The 22,476-nt window shown below is 42.9% G+C and overlaps 1 protein-coding gene across 1 annotated transcript in view; it reads left to right on the forward strand.

The window, feature by feature from the left end:
* ntng1a (netrin g1a) overlaps positions 1-22,476 on the forward strand; it is a 130,548-nt gene that overhangs the window by 49,830 nt on the left and 58,242 nt on the right. Inside the window, exon 3 of the mRNA XM_030079698.1 lies at positions 12,190-12,833. Within this exon, the coding sequence (XP_029935558.1) occupies positions 12,190-12,833 (644 nt within the window). The remainder of the gene's footprint in view (positions 1-12,189; positions 12,834-22,476) is intronic.

Consider the following 22,476-nt stretch of genomic DNA (forward strand, 5'->3'; position numbering starts at 1 on the left):
AATTCTCCACAGCGGAATAGCTCATTTGTGGTGATGACATATAAAAAGCTCATTGTGTTAAATGATAGATTAGGCCTACTTGTTACATTAATTAATCCATATTTATATGTCAGCAAATGACTTTGCTAGTAATAACAATAGTAAAAACTGGGAATTAATCCATAAATGTTAGCATTCCATTTCTTTCCCTTCTGCTGCGTTCTTTTACCGTTTTTGTTTCCAGCTGAAACATATCTTGGCAAAACCCCACAATTGTTTATATTCTTTTTTTTCTACTGTTATTATTTAATTATCTCTGTTATGTTTTAAAACTTATTTACTCATGTATTAATTTTTAAAAGTTTTTGGTGCTGCAAGTTCCAGAATTTAATTTTTCAATTAAGTTCGTAGCTTAGCTTAGCTTAGCATAGCTTATTTTAGCTTAGTTTATCTTAGCTTAGCGTAGCTTATCTTAGCTTAGCTTGGGTTATCACAGTACAGCCTAGCCAGAGGTGTGTTATCTTGCTATATGAAATCATTGCAGTTGATTTGCATATGAGTATAACGGGAGATTAAAACCACAGCTAGCCTAATTGGCGCAGCTTTACAGTTAAAGTAATTTTTCTCACAACAGCATGATGCAGTTGCAGGGTCCCAAGCCTCTGAGCAAGGCAGTGTCTCTGTTTTGACCGCACTGACTGAATATGACTCTTGAAAACCACAGCACTTTGGCTACAACGCTCGAGTAAAAACTATATGAATAAATTTGGAGTCACTCATGATTAGGTATGGCCGGCGCCACACCTTGTCGTACCTACAGTAACTGACTTTGTTCTTGCTCAGGTGTTCCTCACTGCTCTCCATGTCTCCCCAGGACAGCAAACAATGTGGCGCTAATTTGTAAGGAAGCCTTCCTGTCGCAGGCGGGACGGGGCGTGTGCCCGTGGGGAGGCAGCCGGGGCAGCTCCCTGTGCTGGGGTTATCCTCTTAGCTCGGTCAAGGTGACAGTGATCCATGTCTTCCTGGAGGGCTTCTCTATATGACATGTAGCGTCATTATACCATTATATATACCAGTGGATAAGAGGGAAGGAAACGGCGAGATTGAAGGAGCGGCAGCGAGAGCCTCCTGTAGCCTCGGCTTTACAGTGTCAAATCCTGAGGGATTTCTCAACCGAGAGATAAGGGGTGATCATGGTTATAGGCTAGTGCTGCTGTCTTGACGTCGAGATATATAGTGAAATATTCCCAAGTCTCTCTGCTATCTGGCAGGGGCATTTTGATTGAGAGATCCACTGTGGCAGTGCTCACCAGATCGATTATGCCCTGGTGTATCAGCTCGCTGTAGGAATGTCATCTTTAAAAGGAATAAATGACTCTGCTCTCAAAAATGGCGGGACACGGCAGTGATCCATTCATATTTTGTGGGGAGCTTTTTTATTTAGGTGCTTTTCCCCCCAACCTTTATTTATCCAGGGAAAGTCAGTACTGACTCCCTGCCCTCACTTAATCTTGATCGGAATATAATTTATTGCCAGTGGCCAGCATCAGACAGCATTCAACCAAAAATGTATTAGCCATAATCTAATTTGTCCTATACTTTTTTTGATTGCAGTTTCTCACATATTATCTGCTTTTACTACAGCTTTGCAAAGCAGAAGACATATCCATTTCGATTCACACGTAATTTGGTCCAGGATGGCTTTAATGTTGTCCTTTCTATACTTTCACAATGTGACAGATGCCTGCTGGAATTATAGGCTTGGTCATTATGAGCCACTAGGTTTTGGTTTTAAAAGCTCTGCTCCAGTATCTTCATTACTTTTAGCTGTGGATCCACCCAAAATGCTAGTTTTTGCAGTTTTTGTTCATGTCCAAGTTCATGACTTATTTTTTTTTTTTTATGTAAAATGTCAATAGATATGAATGAAATTTGATATTCAGCTTCCCAAATTTATTTAAATTTATGTCCCTTGCCTTTTTGCACAGAACTGATTGCAACTGCTGCACCAAAACACCTGAAATTACTTTAGAAAGTGTGTCTTAGAAAGTGTGAGAATTGGCCTTGTGCTACATCATTTTGACTTACACTGCTTTATGCTCTGATTTTAATGGATAAAAATTTATGTCAGCCTAGTTTGCTTTCCACCACATCCCCTGATTGATGCCTATCACCACTCTTAACGCTCTTTAGTGAAGTTTAACGTGGAAGTGGAAAGAGTTGATTTGAGAGTTATTGTTTTTGGTCTGCCTGCCAAATAAAATTAATTTTCTCCTCCTCACCATATGAGTGAAATCTGTGTCTTAGGTGTCTACTCAAACCATATGCCAAAGCATTTTTTCCCTAGACAAAACAGCATGCACAGATAAAGATGCAGTGAACTGAATTGTGTGCTTCCTTTCCACAAGAATTAACTTCAGCCTTAACTGCGAGCTAATGCAACTGTTGCCATGTCACGCACCATTATCCCGTCCCATTTACTGCTCTGTGCTGAAGGTGGGCCAGGTAAGTGGATAGCGCTGAAACAGAATTCGGCTGTTGCTCTTGATGGGTGCTTCCGTCTTGCCCTCGGAAATATACCATCTCTTAAGCAGGGGATGCCGTCCTGTGCTCCGATCCATATCGCAATGGCACCCAGCAGGGCCAGCAGTGTCATATAAAAGATCAAAGAATGTAAAACTGTTTTTATATCCTGTGAATGCATCGAGGGGGTGCGCTCGCGGCTTTCCCGGCAATTGTTTTAAGGCTCATGAATTTCCTAAATCACGGCTATACCGATCGCGATAAACACAACGGAGGGACATTTACACACCGTCTCGCCTCATAACCTCCCCTCAGCCGACCGGCCGACCTGCACTGCAGTGGTTAAGGTGGCTGAATGCTGCAGCACGATGCGTTAGATCACTATTGGATTTTCCCCATTGGTGCCACAAAGCGGCACATTTAATCTGTTCACCATTTCTGCTGTCTCTTTCTTCTTCTTCTTTTTTTTTTTTTTTTTTGTCTAGCGGTCCACAAGAAGCTGTTCAGGTTTGGTGGGGTGTCGCTGTGTGCGTGTGTGTGTGTGTGTGTCAGTCTGTGTGTGTGTACTGAGCTCAACATTGTAGCTTCAGCTTCCATAGATCTGTTCATTTTTCTCAATACAAGTACAATGGTGTGTGACCATTTTGACATAATGTGTTAATGTCAAATATGAATGGAACTCCATGAAAAAGCATTTATGCTGTAATATCATTCATAGTCTTCATTCATCTGCATTCATAGATGCTCTTTGTGCATGTATGCATGAGTGTGTGTGTGTGCGTGTGTGTGTGCGTGCGTGGTGTTTGCTGCTTCAACTTCCATTGATCTGTCTTTGATCAATGTCAAATATGTGTATGATGCTGTGTGATTCTTTTGACCTAAAACGTAACACATTGCTTAAATTTCATGCCAAATTCTGTCTAATATCATTCCTAGACACATGTGGCAAACAGGCTTTGGTGTGTGTATGTGTGTGTGGGTGCATGTGTCTGTGTGTGTGTGATTTCAGGCCCCCTGCCGCTTTGTTGACCACGGTCCAGCCTGGTTGACCTCCGGCCGACCCTGAGCCATTTGAAAATATGATTGTAATCCTTGAGAGGATTTGGCCTGGGTGTCTATTACCACTGTAATCTGTCACACTGGCATCCAATATTCATTTCACATCCAGGTTAAGCCCCTCTTCCTGTCTGCACCACCCATCACCACGGGAGGGAGAGAGAGGGAGAGAGAGAGAGAGGATCCCACAAAGGTGTTAGGATGACTGGGGAAAGGAAAGAGAGAGAGAGAGAGAGAGAGAGGTTTTGAAAATGAGAGAGCACTGCTTCAATCAGGCCTCTGGGTTGGGGTGAAGAAATCTATCGTGGAACACAAGGTCTCATTAATGCAGCGGGGATAGCTTTAACTCCTCCACCCCGCCCCCACCCCCACACATAAACACCTAGCTGCGGAATGAGAGAGGTACATATAAAGAGATGGAGAAGAAATGGGTAGATTTAGGGAGGATGAGAGCGCGTGCATTTCGGGGGGGGAGAGTTGAGGGGTGAGGAGGGCTGCGATGAGGAGGAATAGGAAGAGAAAGACGACTGTAATGGAAGCTGTGGGCACGGCAGCCAGATGTGCAGAAACCCAGATCTTGCACTGGAAAACGGGATTAAATGCATAAACTGGTGTAAAACCGAGGTTGATTTTGAAGGTATTGATTTTTTTTAATATCAGTATATCATTGCCTGATTAATAGGATGTTGGTTTAATCAATGTAAAGAAATTGAGACCCCTGTTAGCCTCTATATCACATCGGTGAAACTGGGGTTGCACCAACAAGGATTAATTTTATCTAATCAGATTTTAGCAAAACTGGGTTAAAAATGAGTAAATCCAGATTTCTTTCTGTTGCACGTTTCACCTCCTGGTCTCTAATTTTTAGCATCGACCTTGACTCTTTTTCTTTTCTTTTTTCTTTCCTTTTTTTTTTTTTTTTTTTTTTTTGTGCTGTAAAGCAATCGGGCAAATTTCCCTCCAAGTCTGATCTGATGCCTCACACTGTAAAATGGCTTTTACAGGTTTATAGCGGCTGCCAATCTCATTAGTGATGGTCTCATTTGTTTACAGTAATTACACTAATATCTCAAAATTAATGAGATAAATCATTGATGATAAAATGCTACAGCTTTAATCTTGATGCTTTTGACAATATTGTTAATAATCTGTGGCAATGAAGAAATGTTCCTCCACAAAGGATGTAATTCCAGTCAGAGTTAAAGATACAGGTACAGATGGGGAGAGCAGGAGGGTGACTTTGAAAATTTTTTTTTGGAGTGTTTCTAATAAATTATCATGTGGAGGGGATTTCTTACCGCACCTGAAAAAACTGGAGCATGTGGCGAGAGGCAATTTCTTGTTCTCATTGGGAGTTCCTTGGCTGCAGAATCGATATATGTTTACTGATAAACTCCCATCTCTCGCTCTATCCGTCTTTGTCTCTCTCCTGGGCTAGATAGGGAGTGAATGGCAGGGATGTATTTGTGTATTGGCTCTGGGTGGACGGTGGTGTGCCTTACATTTCAGTACATGGGTTGAATTGCATCGGAATAAACAAAACCTGATATCACCCAAACCGCTGTTGTCATTCACATTTGCCATGTCTGCAGCACAGTGCTGAAGCCACCCCTGCAATTAGTCACTGGGAAAATGTGTTTGTTGTTCATTTGCTAATATTGTGTTCACTACAAATAATTTAAAGCGATGGGTAACCTTAACACAGAGACTGCCCTCTGGTCCAAACCGAGCCCTACAGGTTGTTTGTACAGCATCACAAATACTTTATTGATCCCTGTGGGGACACTGGGTCAGTTGCAGTTGCTCAATTCTAAAAGAAACATAAAAATATGTGGCTTAGAAATTTGTAAAAAAAAAAAAAAAAAAAAAAAAGGATGTGCATTATGTATAAAGTTGTATCAGAAGTATCTGCATTATGTGCATTAAGAAATTGAGCATATGTAAAAAAGAAAAAACTATACTTATATACAAATATACAGGGATATTGCACTGTTGAATTGTTGTCAAGTCCTACAGGTATCAGTTATTGCACAGTTAAATGTTTTAAAAAGTATTTTAAGATGCTAGTGAGGTAGTGTTTGTTAGGGAACACCTAGGGATCACCTTGCCTATGAAATGGGCCTGTGGATCATATTAGAGACGTATTGGAGCAGTGGTTTTCAAATGGGGATGCGCAGAACCCTAGGGAGTATTGCAGGGGGTATGTGAGATTTTCTTTAAAAAAGTAAATTTAAAAAATATCAGTCATGCATAATTGCTAAAATAATTAGCCTACACAATAATAAGTTGAATAAAAAAAATGTGAACATGGTGGGCATTGCAGTAGCTCGCTGGTACCACTTGTTAAAGCTTAGACTTGTCCTGGGTTCAAATTCAAGCCCAGGTCGTTCTCTCTCTGCCCTGTTGTTCCTGTTTCTCTCTCTACTGCCACTACCAAATAAATCAGAGATGCCAAAAAAAAAAAAAAAAACTCTTAAAAAAAAATATATAAATGCAACATTGATAAACCATATTTTATATTCAGTACCCCTCTTGGCTTTCCCAAAGGTGTTAAAAGTTTGTGTTTTTAGTTTAAATTGAAGTCAAAAATGTTCACCATTACCAGGAAGTCAGACGATCCAGAAAATGGTTTTCTGGCTGAAACATAGCAGCCATACAGCAGAAAACAAGGAGAAAGTAGGGGAAAAGAAGCAAAAACTGAAATAAAATATCCTCAGTATCAGGTTTTTGTTTCAGATTCTGATGGCGCTGGATTGTACTTCTTTGTTTGGGCTTTTTTCTCTACCATTTTGTTTTTGCACTGGTCAGGCGGTACTTGGCTGGAAAAAAAAAAATCAAAAGGGCTACATTATTGAAAAAAGTTTGTGTTAGAGGGTTGGAACAAATGACCTGTGTGGTTTTATTGTCGGAGGACTTGTTACGAAAACAACATTTGACCCATAAAACGTCTTGACCCTAACAGTGCAGGTCACGCAGTGCAGGGTGACCTGTGTGCCTGGTTTGCACTGTGGGAATGCTAGAGCCCTAAATTAATGCTTCAAGACCCATTCATCCCTGCAGCTAACAAGCCACAGACCGAGGAGAAATGAAAGTAGTCAATCACATTACAGGCACAAAAGAAGCATGGAGTGCAGGTTTAAAGCATGACACCTGTGGGCTCAGCAGTGACCACCTGAGCTGTGGCAGCAAACTGACTGCTAGATACTCAGTCCATGGTCAGTGAACAGTTTTATTCATTTATTTACTTGTTTGTTTACTTATACATTTTTTTTTTCATGTATTTATTTATCATCCAAAATCTACTGTATGTATTTTGTATGTGCATATTTTTGCAGCACATACACAGAGGGAAAAAAACATGTATTGGAGTGACACTATACAGCTAAAAACAACAACAACAATAAAAAATATATATCTCCTTCCCAAAGATATCACCCCATTGGCATATTGTTCTCAGTTTTTAAAACAATTCTGACCTAAAGACCAGTTTCCCTGTTTCGACAGGTATTTTTGCGGTGGTCTCGCGCGCCGCTGACACTTCTTCTAAAAGCCCACGTGACGGCTCAGATCAGGAGGGACAGGGGGAGAGCGCGGCGAGGTAGAGAGGGTAAGGGGGAAAGGATGGAGGGTGGATTCAATCTGCTATCTGGGTTACAAGTCCAAGACATCTGTCACACAAACGGATTGGTTTGATTGGTCGGGGCCCATCTATCTAGACGGCCTGTCGGCAGCTAGTAAATTTATATTCCCAGAAGTCCCATCCTCTATCAGCGGTTACAGTGTGTACGCGCCGGCAGTCAGCCACCACAGTCACATCTTATTTAAAAACCAGCCTTGGTCAAAATGGCAGCCCATTGACTGAGGCAAGGGTCAGGAACTTATTTATTTTTACTACATTTTGTACGTCCAAATATACATAAACTCATATTTTACAGTAGCAGTTAGACGGTAATAAGCCGCTCTTTGGCCTATTTTGAAGCATTTTGTCCGAGCAGCCTTGTTTATAAAGGTTTGTTCTTCACCTGGTTAGTATAACGGATATAAAATTAAAGCTAAAACTGTTTCTTTTTTTCATTTTGTAATTTATGTACTTAAAAAAAAACATATGATTGATGAATTAAGTGGTTGCAAATTTTTGGAGAGTTATTTTATTTATTTTATCAAACAGCATTTAAAGAGGTGGGGGCAAAAATACCTAAAAAGGGACCAGTGCAGTCAAAATGACCATTTTTTACATATGCTGCCTTGCCTTAAGAACAGCAAATAGTAATGCTAAACACTTCCTGGTAATCAGTATTTTCTGGAGACAAATGTTAGACAGCTAAAGTGTTTCAGGAGTGGATCAGGCAAATTGCTCTATCTGTTAAGTGTCTGTTTGGAAAACCCCTGGTCGGCCATCCATGAGAAAAACACTTGCCTGTTACCTCGGCAGCACAAATAACACTGGTCTGTGGAAAGCAGCGGAGTGGAATTGGTCTAATTCATTTTCCTCCACATTTCTGCATCGTTATGACTTTTTTTTTTTCTTTCTTTCTTTAGTCAGTTAGTGAAATTAGCCTGAGCAATTTGACTGTAATGGGGACAATGAGAAAGGGATTAGAGCAGCTTGATGATGATTTGTGAAAGACACACACACACATACACATATGCCTGCATGCATGCACACATACACACACCAGCACGCGCAGACACACACAGTATCTCACTCCATCGCAGTGCTAATAATCGGATTAAGCCGGTGTGTTTTGGGTGCGTCGAGCGCATCTCTATTAGCGCCAATTTAGTGTGACCTATCCGCTCCGGCGACCTCAGCCTCGGCTTTGTAATCTGCGACGGCTGTCCCCCATCCCAGCCACTTATCATCAGATTGGGATTAATAGAAACATCTCTTGTAATTACAGGAATGCTGTGTTGTAGGGCGGCTGCTGTCAATTATTTTAATGTGTGCCAAACCATTAATCAGCTAATAGAGCCCTCAGCAGCGCCCGAAAGTAAAACACACAAGTCTGCCATTGATTTTCATGGGCTCGGACTCAGCATTTTATCCCCTTTCTCTGCTCCGGCTGACTGGTGAGGTTATTGATCTTCATAAAGGCGGTATTTTGTCGTTAGGCGAGAACCGGAGGAGACAGTAATGAAAGGTTTTTAACCTGCGTGTTCGGGGGGAGCTCTGGACGGCTGGCCAAGGTTGCCAGGTGCTACACACAGCAGATTTTCAGCCCCTTGGCCAAAGAGATCGATAGGGATACATCTTTGTCTGATTACAGAGATGTGCTGGTGTGGATAGCAGTGTGTGTGTGGGTGTGTGTGTGTGTTACAGTAATAGCTGATCATTTGATCTGTCAGGTTGACCAGTAAAAGAACACAAATTCTGACCTCTGACTTGATATAGCTGCTCATACCTCACAGAAAGCTTCCCTGAAGATCTCTTATAGCTCAGTCTTGTACTCGGAGCCAGAAATGCAGGCTTCAGCAAAGTCGGGCGATCAAACCCACATCACACTGCTGCCGTATTGGCATGTGTAGCCTAAGTGCAACTGCAGCCTCTCTCATTTCATCAGCAAAGAGTGCAACAACAGATGTATTTGAGTGAGAAAAGTGTGGCAGCATGAGTTATTGGATGATGCGATATACAGTAAGACATTCAAACATCTTGTTAAAATGCCTAAGTATTAGAGGACCATCCCAGTGTTCTGCATGATTAGCCTAATATCTATAAAATCTATAAAGTTCACATTTCTGCTAATCTTTGCCCAAAGCAAGCAGTCACATTTTAGAACTCTGATAACATTTTCTTCCCTTTTTTTCCAGCCATTCGTTTCCATTCATTCCACTATGATAGTCTTTCAGAGACTTCAGACTTTCTTCACACCAGTATTCCATCACTGTAATAAAATCATCCACATGAGTTTTCCTAAAAGCAGCGGCACTGTTGTGTTTTGATGGCAGACCTTTGTTTTACACAGTCAGTTATCAGTTCTGTGATTTATGAATGGTGACGACTTTCTGAGCTGTAGAAGCAGAACATTATGAAGTGGCTGTTTCTATGAAAAATTAGAAAATCAAGAGATTTTGATTATATGTTGTGAAATCTTTAATATCCCTGCTTGATTTGCAGAATGGCTTGTTGCAGTTTAAAATGTGGATAAAATGCCGTAAAAAGGACCAGAGATTAAAAATCACTGGTATGGTCCTTTGAAGCTTGTGTTGGTAACTTTTTTCTTTAAAGTTTTGACAAATCGTCATTAAACACAGAGGGCATCAGCCAACCTAAATGCAAAAGCTCCAGTCCTCCGGGCTACTTGTGGAGCTGTAATCTCATTTGTTAAAGTCCATTTGTGCAAATAAAACAATCAGTTGCCTGAAGGAGGCATCGCGACATCAGTGCCAATCATGTCTTGTGCACACGCTTCGTGTTCTGCTGCTGTGCACATTCGCTTCTCCTCTGCAAACAAACTTATCTCAGCCAACGGTTGCTGCGGTGCCTCGGCTTAGCTTTCCGTACCTACAGGATGACAGAGAGGGAATTTGGCTCGCGAATTTGTATTCGCCCATTGCATTGGCATCAGAGCCACACACGCACACGCAGACATGTGTGAAGGTGGGAGGGACTTGGAGGAGGCGCTGAATCTCAGGTGGGCGCTCAAATTTCAGATGTCATGCTGCCTACTCTTCAAAGATCCCCTCACACGCTTTATAAGGCGACCAGGTGAAGGGCTCCATGTTTAAAAGGGAAGAAGAGTTGGAGTTGGGGGCCTATGCCGATCACGAAACGTAAAACTCAGCTGTGCATCTAAAAACATGCAGTGATAAAACACATAGCAAATATCACTGAAGAAGAATTTTAGGTGTCCCCTGATAGTCGCAGGTATGATGTAGCCCAAACAACACAGTCAGCCTTCCTGCACACCAAGTATGTTTTTACAGACTGTCCATATCCCCTAAGCAGGCATAACTGTCGCATATGACTTATTACACATCTGTCTATGGATACATGGTGCACCAGATGCTACAGTTAATGGCACACCTAACCTCCCACCATGATGCTCTACTGAAATCCGAGCGGAATTTTCCACTGCCAGCCGGTCAGCCAGCCCTCCTCCTCCTCCATCTCTTCGCAGCTACTACTGTCCAGTGCTGGGTGAGGCCTGTAGGGGATTGTCCAGACAGGATATTAATGGGGCTCTCCAACAGTTAGAAGGCCTGACAGAGCCCTGTTTCATTGTCACCTTGCCTTGGAGGACGAGGAAAAACGTGCAAAGCTTATTAGCCGGACTGAGCCATTTCCCCCCCTCCTCCCCTTTTCTTCCTCTAACTTACTCCATCTCTGTCTCTCTGCCTCGTTTGTGTGTCTTACATCACAGGTTTGCGCTTCCTCCCGGTTTCTTCGGCACACACGTGCACAACGCGCAGACAGACACACACACACACGGGGTGACATCTCCTACCTAATCAAGTAGCGGATTATCTTGTCCTGATAAATTGGAGCTTGTAGCACTTGAAAGGTCTTCTTGGAGGAGTGCCTTCTCCCCCCCTGACAGCTAGATCAAGCCCCCAGGGAGCAAGGAGAGAACATCGCCCGGTAATGATTTGTGGAAAAGCAGACAAATGTTTTGGATAGGACCTCTTTCAAGCAAGGGGCTTGATGAATTTACAGCTTGCAACTCTGAAACCGCAGCATACGCCAAATCCAGATTAGAGGGAGGAAAAAAAACGCCACATATAAATCCCTCTATTTAAAACATAATTTAAAAAATTCTTGCTCCAAGTGATTTAAGCAAAGTCATATGTGCAACTGCTACCTGTCTATGAAAGTGAACACTTGAACTCAGAGTTAATGAATGAATTTGTAATAAGAGGACCAACCTGACACTTAAAATGGACTTATATTGCTCTTTGTCTGAATGCGCCAGATGACAGGAGCAGTCTTAGGTTTCTCTAAGTTGTGAAATGCACACCCAGAGAGCCTACTTTATGCAGAAATATGACTGCAAAGAGACATAATTATTCACTCCTTGTTAAAATGACCTTCAGTTTATACCTGCCACAAATGAACTTAATAGCCCTGGTTCCTCTCTCTGGTTGGCTATTTCACCCTCAAGCCATCCTGTACGTGTCCATAATAGGGAGGAGAAATCAAAAATCTTAATGTCATAAATCACAGAGCTGATTTGAGGTGGTGCCTGTTTGTAGTTGCAGGGTGTGACCGTGCACAGCAGAGGGGGAAAGGTGGTGTGATGACATGAATGAGCGGAGCTGCTCCATAAAAGATGAATGTGCCACACAGAACCACGTGCGCCCACCTATTCACAACACAGTTTCACACGTACCTTTGTGTTTATGCACCCATACAGACACCCTCATCTGGATTCAGCCACTGTTTCATCAGGAGCTGAAGGCTCAACAAGCACATAAATTACTCCCCTGATTGCATGGTATCATGCGAGAGATAGGACATCGTGAGGAGTCCCTTGAATAAAGTCTATTTCTTCAATCAGCTCTGAAAATTACTTGAGCTTTGTCCTTGTTATGGCTCACCGCGACTAACAACTTTTCATTACTCTCTGTTTCTCTCTCTTCCTGTCTGTCTCTCTCCCTCTGTGTCTGCTTCTCGACTCTTTAATCTTTCAGGAGAACCCATACATGTGCAACAATGAATGTGACGCAAGCACCGAGGAGCTTGCCCATCCCCCAGAGCTCATGTTTGACATTGAGGGCCGCAACCCCACAACCTTCTGGCAGTCCACGTCCTGGAAAAAGTACCCCAAGGCTCTACTGGTCAACATCACTTTGTCCTGGAACAAGACCATCGAGCTGACCGACGACATCATTCTCACCTTCGAGTCAGGTCGGCCTGAACAGATGGTGCTAGAAAAGTCACTGGACTACGGACGAACCTGGCAGCCCTATCAGTTCTATGCCACTGACTGCCTGGACGCCTTCACCATGGAGCCCAAGACGGTGCAGGACCTGACCCAGCACACCCTGCTGGACATCATCTGCACTGAGGAGTACTCGCGGGGCTACGTGTGGAAGTACGACAAAACGGTGCGCTTTGAGATCAAGGACCGCTTTGCGCTGTTTGCTGGGCCGCGGCTGCATAACATGGCATCGCTTTATGGCCAGCTGGACACCACCAAGAACCTGAGGGACTTCTTTACCATCACAGACCTGAGGGTGCGCCTGCTACGGCCCGCCACTGGAGCCACTATGGTGGACGAGAACAACCTGTCCAGATACTTCTACGCCATCTCCGACATCAAAGTCCAGGGCAGGTAAGACTTGAAAGAACCATACAAGTTCTCTTCATGTTTAGTGTAATATCTACAAAATGTATATACTTCATGTTTCTGCTAATCTTATATCATTTTTCCTATTCATCCAGCCATTGTTTTCCATTCATTCAGACTTCAAACTTTCCTCACACCAATATTCCATCACTGTAATAAAATTGTCCACATTAGTTTGCCTAAAAATAGCAGCACTGTTGTGTTTTGATGACTTGAAATTGGGCAGAGTGAAATGGTACCTCCACCTGACAACGGTCCCTGAGGAAATCGTTTTTGCTTTACACAGCCAATTATCAGTTCTGTTGTTTATGAATGGTGACAACTTTGTTAGCCACAGAAGCAGAATATTATGACGCGGGCGCATAGAAACTGAATGGGAGTAGAACAGACATTCTCATTCAAATCAACATGGCAGGATGGTCAGAACAGCAGTCGTTTGTATTTGAACCGCCGGAAAGACCTGTGACTATTGTAGCTGAGGTCAGGTTTTGCAGTAATGACCGAACGAGCAGTGGAACAGCACACAGCATGCACGAGCTTCATGTATGGATTATCTGGAGGACTTTTACAGCCCCACTGACGTATGTTGTCACCATAAGACCAACAACAATCAGCATTTTCTTTTGAACCTGTCAGATGACCACAGCAAACAGTTCAACGTCCGCTCTACTCCCATTCAGTTTCTGTGGGTGGATGTCTCAACCAGAAAAATTCACATTTGAAAATCGAGTCATTTTAATTAAATGCTGTGAAATCTTCAGCGCTCTGGCATGATTTGCAAAATGGTTTGTAGCGGTGTAAAATGTGGGGAAATCGTCGCAAATGGGCCAAACATTCAAAATCGCTTGCATGGACCTGTAACTGATATTTACGCTTGCTTTGTGTGAGGCTGATTCTTTGCTGCTGCTGCAAAAAAAAAAATGTAAGCTCTTTTGGAAGGCAGGCTTGTCCGTCAGGATTGATAATGTCATGTCTGTGGTTTTTATTGGCGTTTTTATTGCAAATACAGCTAACCAATAGTGAAGAGAAATGTGTTTACCGCAACCATTCTTTCCAATTAGGCAAGCGGCTCCGTAATGATGTGCAGAGTTCACCAGTTGTCAGCATGTCTTAATTAACCAAGTTGCTCAGGGCTTGCTGAAGCACTCTATTTTGGACGCCAAATTCACTCAGCTGTCTGTTAGCCCGTGGAAGACATTAAAGGTAGCATTTCAGCCGTCAGGTCACTGCGCGTTCTAATTAGTGTTTGATTTATGGCGTCCCCAGAGGGTCATATAACATGAAAACAAGACGCCATTACACAGGCCGACAAAAGACCCCCCCACCCCGATGCTACTACAAGAGTCACTGGGGCACAGACTTAAGTGGATCTGTTTTACAGTGTGTGATTTTTCAATTTAACAGACGTGAATATGGTTGTAGGGGTGAGGAAATGAAGATTTAATTACTCTTGTTTTGCTCTTCACACATGGGAGGATCACAGTACAGAAGTGCAGAGCGGTGGAACATCACAACAGTTCTGGGAGATGGGTGTAAGTGGTGAACTTGGGCAGCCTGCCTGTGGCTCCCAACAGTTGTTGTGGCACGGTATGCCTGAAGACAGACATGATAAGATGACTACAGATATCAGTGGAGTCCTGCTCAGCCACAGCTACACACATCATGCGCGCTGACCAAGGTGTGTAAAATATTAAACAGCCAATCGATGCAGTCTGAGCTGAATACAAGAGGCGGCGTCATCAATATCTGCGATGATTTTAAATGAAACTGTGCCTTCAAGTGGTGCTGTTCTCATGGTGCAGTGTAATTGCGCCGGTTCATACATATTTGCAGTCTAATAATATGTTTGCCACTGTAACAGTACTTGCATTGATACCATTAAATGCCTTCGAGCAATTTAATGAACCCTTAATTTGTTCTGGATTTCCGTAATATGCCATTAAAATGGACTGCAGTATAGTGCACATCATTCTAATGTAAATGGACAGGTACCCTTGAGCACAAGGGGCCATGATAATGAACGCCGAGCTCAGAAATTGAATTTTTGACTTTTTCCGTGATTGAGAGGGTCATTCAGCAAAAATAACTGGAGGGAATTTACTAACACAAAAGAGCCGGATGGGGCGTCCATTGAACACTCGCTGAGATGAAGCGGGCTGCGGTAAGCACTGATTATTTATTCTATGCGTCTGATCATATCCGAACTCATACATCCCTGTGGGGCCGTAGATTTGAGCGATGGCTGTGTGCCACCGTAGGGCCGCGGTCGCTCACCAGCCCGCTGATTTTAGAGTAACGCTCGCCTGAGAAATGTTCCCCACTGTTTACCAAAGGTAACACGCAGTTCAGCCATAATGAAATACACTCTACATAGAGAGGTTTTGCACTCCCTGTCCTCCTCCCCATGGCGAATCACAGCTCAGCCCCTTTCTCCATGCGTCGTACACAAGACATAAGCTCCTTAACCCCCGAAATGCAGTTCTGTGAGACTCGGCGGGAGCGATTTTGCAGGGGCAGTGAGGTTGAATCTGGCATATTTCACTGTGCTGGACTCCGCTGCCATCCGCCTGGATCAGAAGCGGGAGGGGTGTGTGTGTGTGTGTGTGTGTGTGCGCAGGAGAATACAGTAGGCGAGCTCTCAGATTTTCTCCCTTTGCCACAACAGTGTAAGAAACAAAGAAAGGAGCCTAAGCACTGTGCCAAAGTAGGTCAGCCTAGAAAAGATCGAGGGGGAGAGAGAAAGAGAGGGAACGATTAGGGAAAGGGGCACAACTTTGCAGAAGTAGACCTCTTTTTCCCTCCTCTCTGACACGCAGTCATGGCTGTCACGGGGAGGCCAGTGGCATCACGCAGGACCCTTCCATTACAGTTGATTACAAGGAAGGACTGAACCAAAGGCACTGGGGGGGAAGGATCGATGCAAAGGATTAAAAATCAAACAAGCATGGAGCCTTGAGATGGGTGTGAATAATGCATACTGCCCAGTGACTTAAATGGATTTGTCACCCTCACTATTTTACTGTATCAGCAGTACTAAATGGGTGGCGTGGCGAGAGAGACAGCGTGGAGAGTTGGGAGGATTTTCTAATTATCTACTGTATGACTTTAGCATAATAGCTCTGCCTCTCTCTTTTTTTACATGCTTTACAGTAAGTACAGCCTGCAATTTGGCTGACTGCCCCTCTCTCTCGTCCCTCCACCCCCCACCCCCCCATTCCTTCCTTCCCCCTCTCTCCCTCCCCTCTGTGATCAATACAGTGTAATTAAAGCTGGAGAAGATTCAGGCTCCTAAAGGATCTCTCTCTGCCTCTCTGTTTCCCTCTCTTTCCATCTCTTTCCCTCCCTCTGTCTCGCTCTATCTCTCCACTGCAGAGTGGTCTGTCTCTGAAGGGGGCTCTGGGTCCCTGCCCTGAATTATATATGGAGACCGAGCCCCGTCCCATTCCTATACCAGCTCTCCGGTGGATAAACACCCCATACCCCTTATCCTACCAAAAACCACAAGCCACCACAAATTACAGAACACACCTACTAACTATTATCAAGAGCTGTAGGAGGGCTTTTTTGGCACTGATTTTCTACCCTGGCATGGTTAAGGCCTATCATTGCCAAATTCAGCCAGGACAGTCCTTTTTACCTGGCGGAATTTTAAATACGTTCCAAATCAGGCAACTTTTGTTTTTGTCACTGCTCTTGAATATGTATTTCGACCTCGGTCCATGCCTTACACTCGCTGTCAGTGCAAAATAATAATGTTAGCTCTGACTGTGAACTAACTTTCCAGTTTGTTCCCACCCTGTTTGCTCATCGCCACAGCAGTGAAAACGGGAGATAGGGATGGAAAGTTTGTTTCACCAATTTGCCTTCTTGCCAGTGGGAGTTGTGATTCAATTTCTCAAGCAGACATGTGCCGCTGGGCATTATCAGGGAAGGTCAGAAACAACCTCAAGGGTTCACAGTCACTTTGACTGCAGGGTAGACAGGTAATTCACTTGAAGGGGCGAACTGGTTATTAGATGCACAACCTTTTCTGGTCGACAGTCTAGGCCTCATGGAAGGGAAGTTGCGTTTGGTTGCTGTGAACCCCACGTTGACAGTGAACCCCGAGATCTGAAGTCTGCTTTTACTTCTCTCTGTGTCTGTTATGCTCTTGAGTTGGCATACAGCATGATTTCATCAGTCCAAACCCCTTGGGAAGGAAAATTGTTCTAGTATTGCAGACACTAAACTGTGTTGTTGATTTCTGAAACACTGTTTGGACTGCTGAAATGAAACGTGTTCCATATATGTGACGTATATGTAAATTAATTCCAAGAAAAATGTGCTCAAACACGGATTAACTGTGTTCATAAGCAATAAAAATAATTGACCAGTGCCCACAGTGTATAAAATATATTACAATACCTTAACTCTGTGGTTATCATGCCTAATCATTTGAATGAGTAAAATTCAAGGGCTTCATTTTTTTAACAGGGGCCAGGGGAGGGTCCCCCCCTTACATCTAAATAATAAATAAAAATAAACACATCAGATTAATCTATTTGCATGTCATTAGTTCATCTATGATAAATAAACAACAGTTATATAACATAATAAGAGAAAAGACAAAACAGAACCCCCCACCCACTCTATGATAAAATAATGAGCAAAGTGCTGTTTTACCTCAGTGTGTCCACTGTACAGTGCAACACAGCACGCTTCCTCTAGCTACTGCACATACACACTGATCCAATTTTACCATTAGTAACTCATAAGCATTAGTCATAAGATTTTATCAGTCTTTTGGGGCAGGAAATTGATCAAAATGGAGCCCAGTAGCCACCATGATTGGGGAAAATGCATTTTGTTCATGATATACTACCATGCAAGAATAATATACAGTATGAAATATAGACTGAAGTTGTATAAGCATGCATAAAAGGTAAAAGCATGTGAATAGATTTAATAATCCTAATGTTGTAATAAGGTGAAACATATAGCCAGTTGCAACCTTGTAAGCCCTTCTTGTAGTTGTAGTGGTGTCAGCTGGTGAATTCAACTAATTACTGCAAATCGATGAAATCAGTGTGAAACTTGCTTGTGTGACATAATCAAGCCCATCCTTCAAAACACTGTTTAATCATTGGCATGTGTTAATTTGTTTGACATAAATCACACCTTTTTTTTTTTTTTTTTTTTTTTTTTTTTCACAAAACAAGGTCTATGTCACGCCCTTGATGTGGGAAATCATAGCCTCCACATAGGATATATGACATACGCTTTTTCTTTTCCTGCAGCCACTTTTTGCCTGCTCCTTAGATCAAAGAGCTTATTTTCCACAAGTCTGTGCATCCCTGTAACCTCTCAGGTCGGGTGTTGGAGGGGTTGGTAAAATTTTTAAAACCACTGGCGCTCGCTGTATGCCTTTGTAGGGGAAAATATATTTATGTGTTTATTCAGATTTGATTTAAATACATATTTATTGCGCACTCTACTCTGGTCTCTCTGTTTTGACTCGTATGGTTCCTTTGTTTATCACCATATGTTGCCACGGTGTCGCTTTCTCACATTTCCTTACACGTTTTAATTTATTGATTAATTGTTCTGTTTTACTCTAGCTTTGTTACAAATCTACACTAGCGTGACGTGCTGATATGCATAATGAAAAGCTTCCATTTGAAACGCACAACTGAACATCTGTAAGGGAGCAGACACTCTCTTAATCCCGCTGTGTATGGGTTATGCTGTTGGCGCATTCTAATTGCTATATAGTCCAGTGGATGTGTGCTTTGGATACAGCTGTTTCAACTACAGATCAGCAATTTGGTGAGTGATGACTCTATTGGATCTTCCCTAAGGGAGGAACAAACAAGAAGTCAATCTGCTTTTTTTTTTTTTTTCCCTCCCTCCCTTTCTCCCTGCACAGTGCTTGGCTTGCTCTTAGGCCTGCCTGTACTCGACAGATAATCCATTTGTGCTAATTTCATGTTTCTTCCTGTCCACTTCCCCCTTGAATAAGTCATTCCACTTGTCTTCTCTCCTTAGTCTCTGTCTCTCCACACTCTCTCCCTCTAAGCCACCACGAGCATCTATTTACCTTGTGCTGTGCTGTGCATTTCAGCCTTTTTTTGGAATCAGCAGTTTGCATTAGTCACTGTGTGGGAGAACGCCATGTCTGTGGGATCGGCTATCGGTCCAGATAACTGGGACTAACTGTCCGCTCTCACCGCGTCGTCATACCACATGGTAGACCCGCAAATCCTCGACAACATGTTTTCATCCAAAACTGATGAATCATGGAAGGCTCTTGGGGGAGTTTGCGAGGCAGCGAGTCACGGTGTCTACTATATGCGCTCCACTGTCATATTTAGAATGATAGTGATGGTGGAGCAAATGATGGCAAAGGATGGGGGTGTAAACGGCCTCGTAATCATACACCCAATTCACTCTGCGCCTCTATTTATCATTCTGTCACTGCCATCCTCACTAACGCAATCACTTGATGCTTGCCGCACACATGCAGCAGTTTAATTTGAACAATGATAATGATAACTAGAGGATATAAAGTTTCTGAAGAAACTTTGATGTGCTTGCCTTGCGAGCGCCTAGACATGTGTAAACCGCCAGCCCTATGCTGTTTGTGGGTTGTGTAGTGTTGTTGCTCTTGCCCAGGTGGGGAGTTGAACCCTGGTCTCCTGCATGGCAGGCAGAGACACTATCCACTGTGCTACTGGGGCTTGTGTGGGCGGAGCCAGAAATGAGGCTCTATGAAACACACAGCATGAGTGATAGTGCTGCTTCTGTGAAAAATCACCTAAAAGTAGTGGTCAAACAAATGCTTTCTTCTCAATAATAGTAAGTCCGAGCAGAAAATAAAATGTACCATGAGAAAGGCAAGGCTTTGGGCTTTCAAACAGTGTCAAAATTATTTCCCAACTCCCAAAAATTCCCCCCCCTAGAGCGAGTTGAAAAAGTGTGTCTTTCTGCTTCTCTCCCGAGACTTTGCATTTCAGATATAATGGGAGTCTATGGGGGAGAGAGCTGGCACTCCTGCCTCGTTAAGGGTCACAGTTTAAAAAGTTGAAGCTACTTTGCTTTTGTATTTGCATTTTTCAAAGCACAACTAGTTTTCCTACTACTTTCCAAAAAATTATGCATGTGGAGTGAAAATTGTGGCCAGGAGAGCAAGTAAAAGACAAAAGTTTTAGGCGAATTTTAAGGGCTGCTCCACTCTAGCCCTCAGGAATGCCACTCTAGCTCACGCAATACACACTCATTCAAAAGTCAGAGGCGGCTCAAAAATAACTCCAAACTTAAACTGTGTTTTATGGCAAACTAAAGCAGACATGAAAAATTGAAGATGACACACATAAAGTTGAAGGTCTGCTGAGTCATTTAAGCTTTGAATGGAGTCTGTGGGCCAAAGAATGAAGGAGCTGTGAGGCTTTGAAAATGCATGATTGTCTGCCGATTTCCCATTCTTTTTCTATGAGGGCAAAATCGTGATTTAAATCATGAATTATGAGAAATCGCAAAGTCTGATCGGTTTGAAAATTGACACACCGATTCTTCTCCACAAGACGCACATTTTTTGTATTTGGTGCGTGGACGCAGGTTCAAAGCTCTGGGCTCTGGAGCCTTCCAAAGTTTTGGCCATTCATTTCGGATGGCCGAAATTTTCAGGAAAATTGGAATTTTGAGAATTCCGTGGGTCGGATTCCTTATAAAAGTAATAGCACACTTCTCCCAATGGGGCCGCACATTTTCCCAATTCATTATGTGGGCCTAAAACCAAAGCTGTAGGAGGAGTAGCGTGCCGAAAAAAAGGTGGAATAATAAAAATAATAAAAAGATTAAATATGCAAGACTTTAAGATGTGTTGCCTTTTCAAGGCAAGCACATAATAATAATGATGATGATGATGATGATGATAATAGGTGTTACTCTCTCAAAATTAAGATCCCATTTCCCGTAAACCCTGTTTCTCAAAAATGTTGCCACTGCAAGAAAGCCTTTGCTGGAAGAGCGTCAGCCTCCTCCTCTTTTGTGCCGCAAAGCAATCCATCTGATTTCCTGCCAAACCCGACCCGGTGACGCACAACAAGCCCCAGAAGTCTGCCGTATTGTTGACTAAAACCCTTGCCAAAATATGGAAATTCAGATCCAACTTCAAACTTGATTTGATGTCTCTCTCTCTTGCATGAAACTGGATCCACTGAATTCTGACGCTGCTTTCCATTAAAAAGCAGCTAGCGTGGCTTAGCCCGACAGATTTACAAATACAATCATCATAAATCATCATAAATAGCTGGTTAGCTCGTTATATGCATTTTTTTTCAATCTGTATTTAAGGATGACAAAAGTATTAAGAGGGGAATAACACTACAATTTGTAATCGTGCAATGGGTCATCATGATGGCACTTAGCCATTAGCAATGTGTCGTTAAAATTAGACCAATCGTGTTCAGGTTATGCGTAATGTACAGATTTGCTTCTCTTGTCATATACAAACAAATACTGAAATATCATTAAGAATTTTGAAGGAATTAGGGAAACACCTTCATTTCTCCTGTGGATGATATATTTTTTGATCTGGGAGTCTCAAATCAGAGACAAATGACAACGTGACTGCTGAGGCATGCAAAGGCTGACAGTGATTGTCTCATTTATTTATAGTTCTATTTATTATTTACTGATGTTAAAATGATACACAGAGCAGCTTTAAAGAGTAATATGACTGTGATATTGTCATTCTGTGAGTGTGGTGTGTGGTGTGTGTGGTGTGTTTTGGGGGCTTGGACAGTAGCACAAGTGCCCAGCATGACAGGGCTCTGCTCCATGACCTGAATCCATCCCTGGTACCCCGCTCGCCTTCGCCCCCAAACCTCCAGTCTATTCACCATTCCTCTCACTTCAAAGTGTGCATTGAAATCTGTCTGTTGTTTATCTCCGCTGTTTTTTTTTTTTTTTTTTTTTTTTTTTTTTGTGGAAGGTTTGAAGAAGTTTCCTTCGCACACCTGTGCGTCCGATGGGGCATAGAGCAGAGCGTGGTGTATTAATATCTCCTCCTGTCCTTTGTTATTGATAGCCAGTCAATCTGACCTTCCTCAGACGCCGCAAATCTCAACCCTGCCTGCCTCCCTATTCCCTTCCTCTCTCTCTTCCACCATCGGCATCTAGAATCACACCTACTGCAACTTTAGCTGTCGCTTCTGACTTCTGACCAGACCATTTCTCCTCCCCCTTGCCTTTGATCTCTTCCCACAGCCCTGCTGGAGCTGACACCTTCACTGTTTGGCTCTGCCAGGTTGAGGAACTCAAAAGATTTTTTTTTTTCCGCTTTCTTTCTTTCTTTCTTTCTTTTTTATCAGCCAGGGTGGAAACTTTTTGTTCACCTTATTTCTATGGCAGCGTCTGTGCGATAAGGCCATCCATTCTTTTGAAAAGTGGACGTGAGAAATGTTTCTTTGACAACATTGCATTCTAACTTTTTCAGGGCAGCCGGCAGCCTCTGAAAAGCAGAGAGAGGCCGGCAAACAGAGGACATCCCTGTGCGAAAAAAAGATCCTAATATGTGATTTATTGGTCCTGTAACCATCCATCCTAAAAGGTTTATTAAGTCGTGTCAACACAGATCCAAGTCCCCTCT

Source organism: Myripristis murdjan, chromosome 20 (genome assembly GCF_902150065.1).
Source record: "Myripristis murdjan chromosome 20, fMyrMur1.1, whole genome shotgun sequence".
Classification (NCBI taxonomy): domain Eukaryota; kingdom Metazoa; phylum Chordata; class Actinopteri; order Holocentriformes; family Holocentridae; genus Myripristis; species Myripristis murdjan.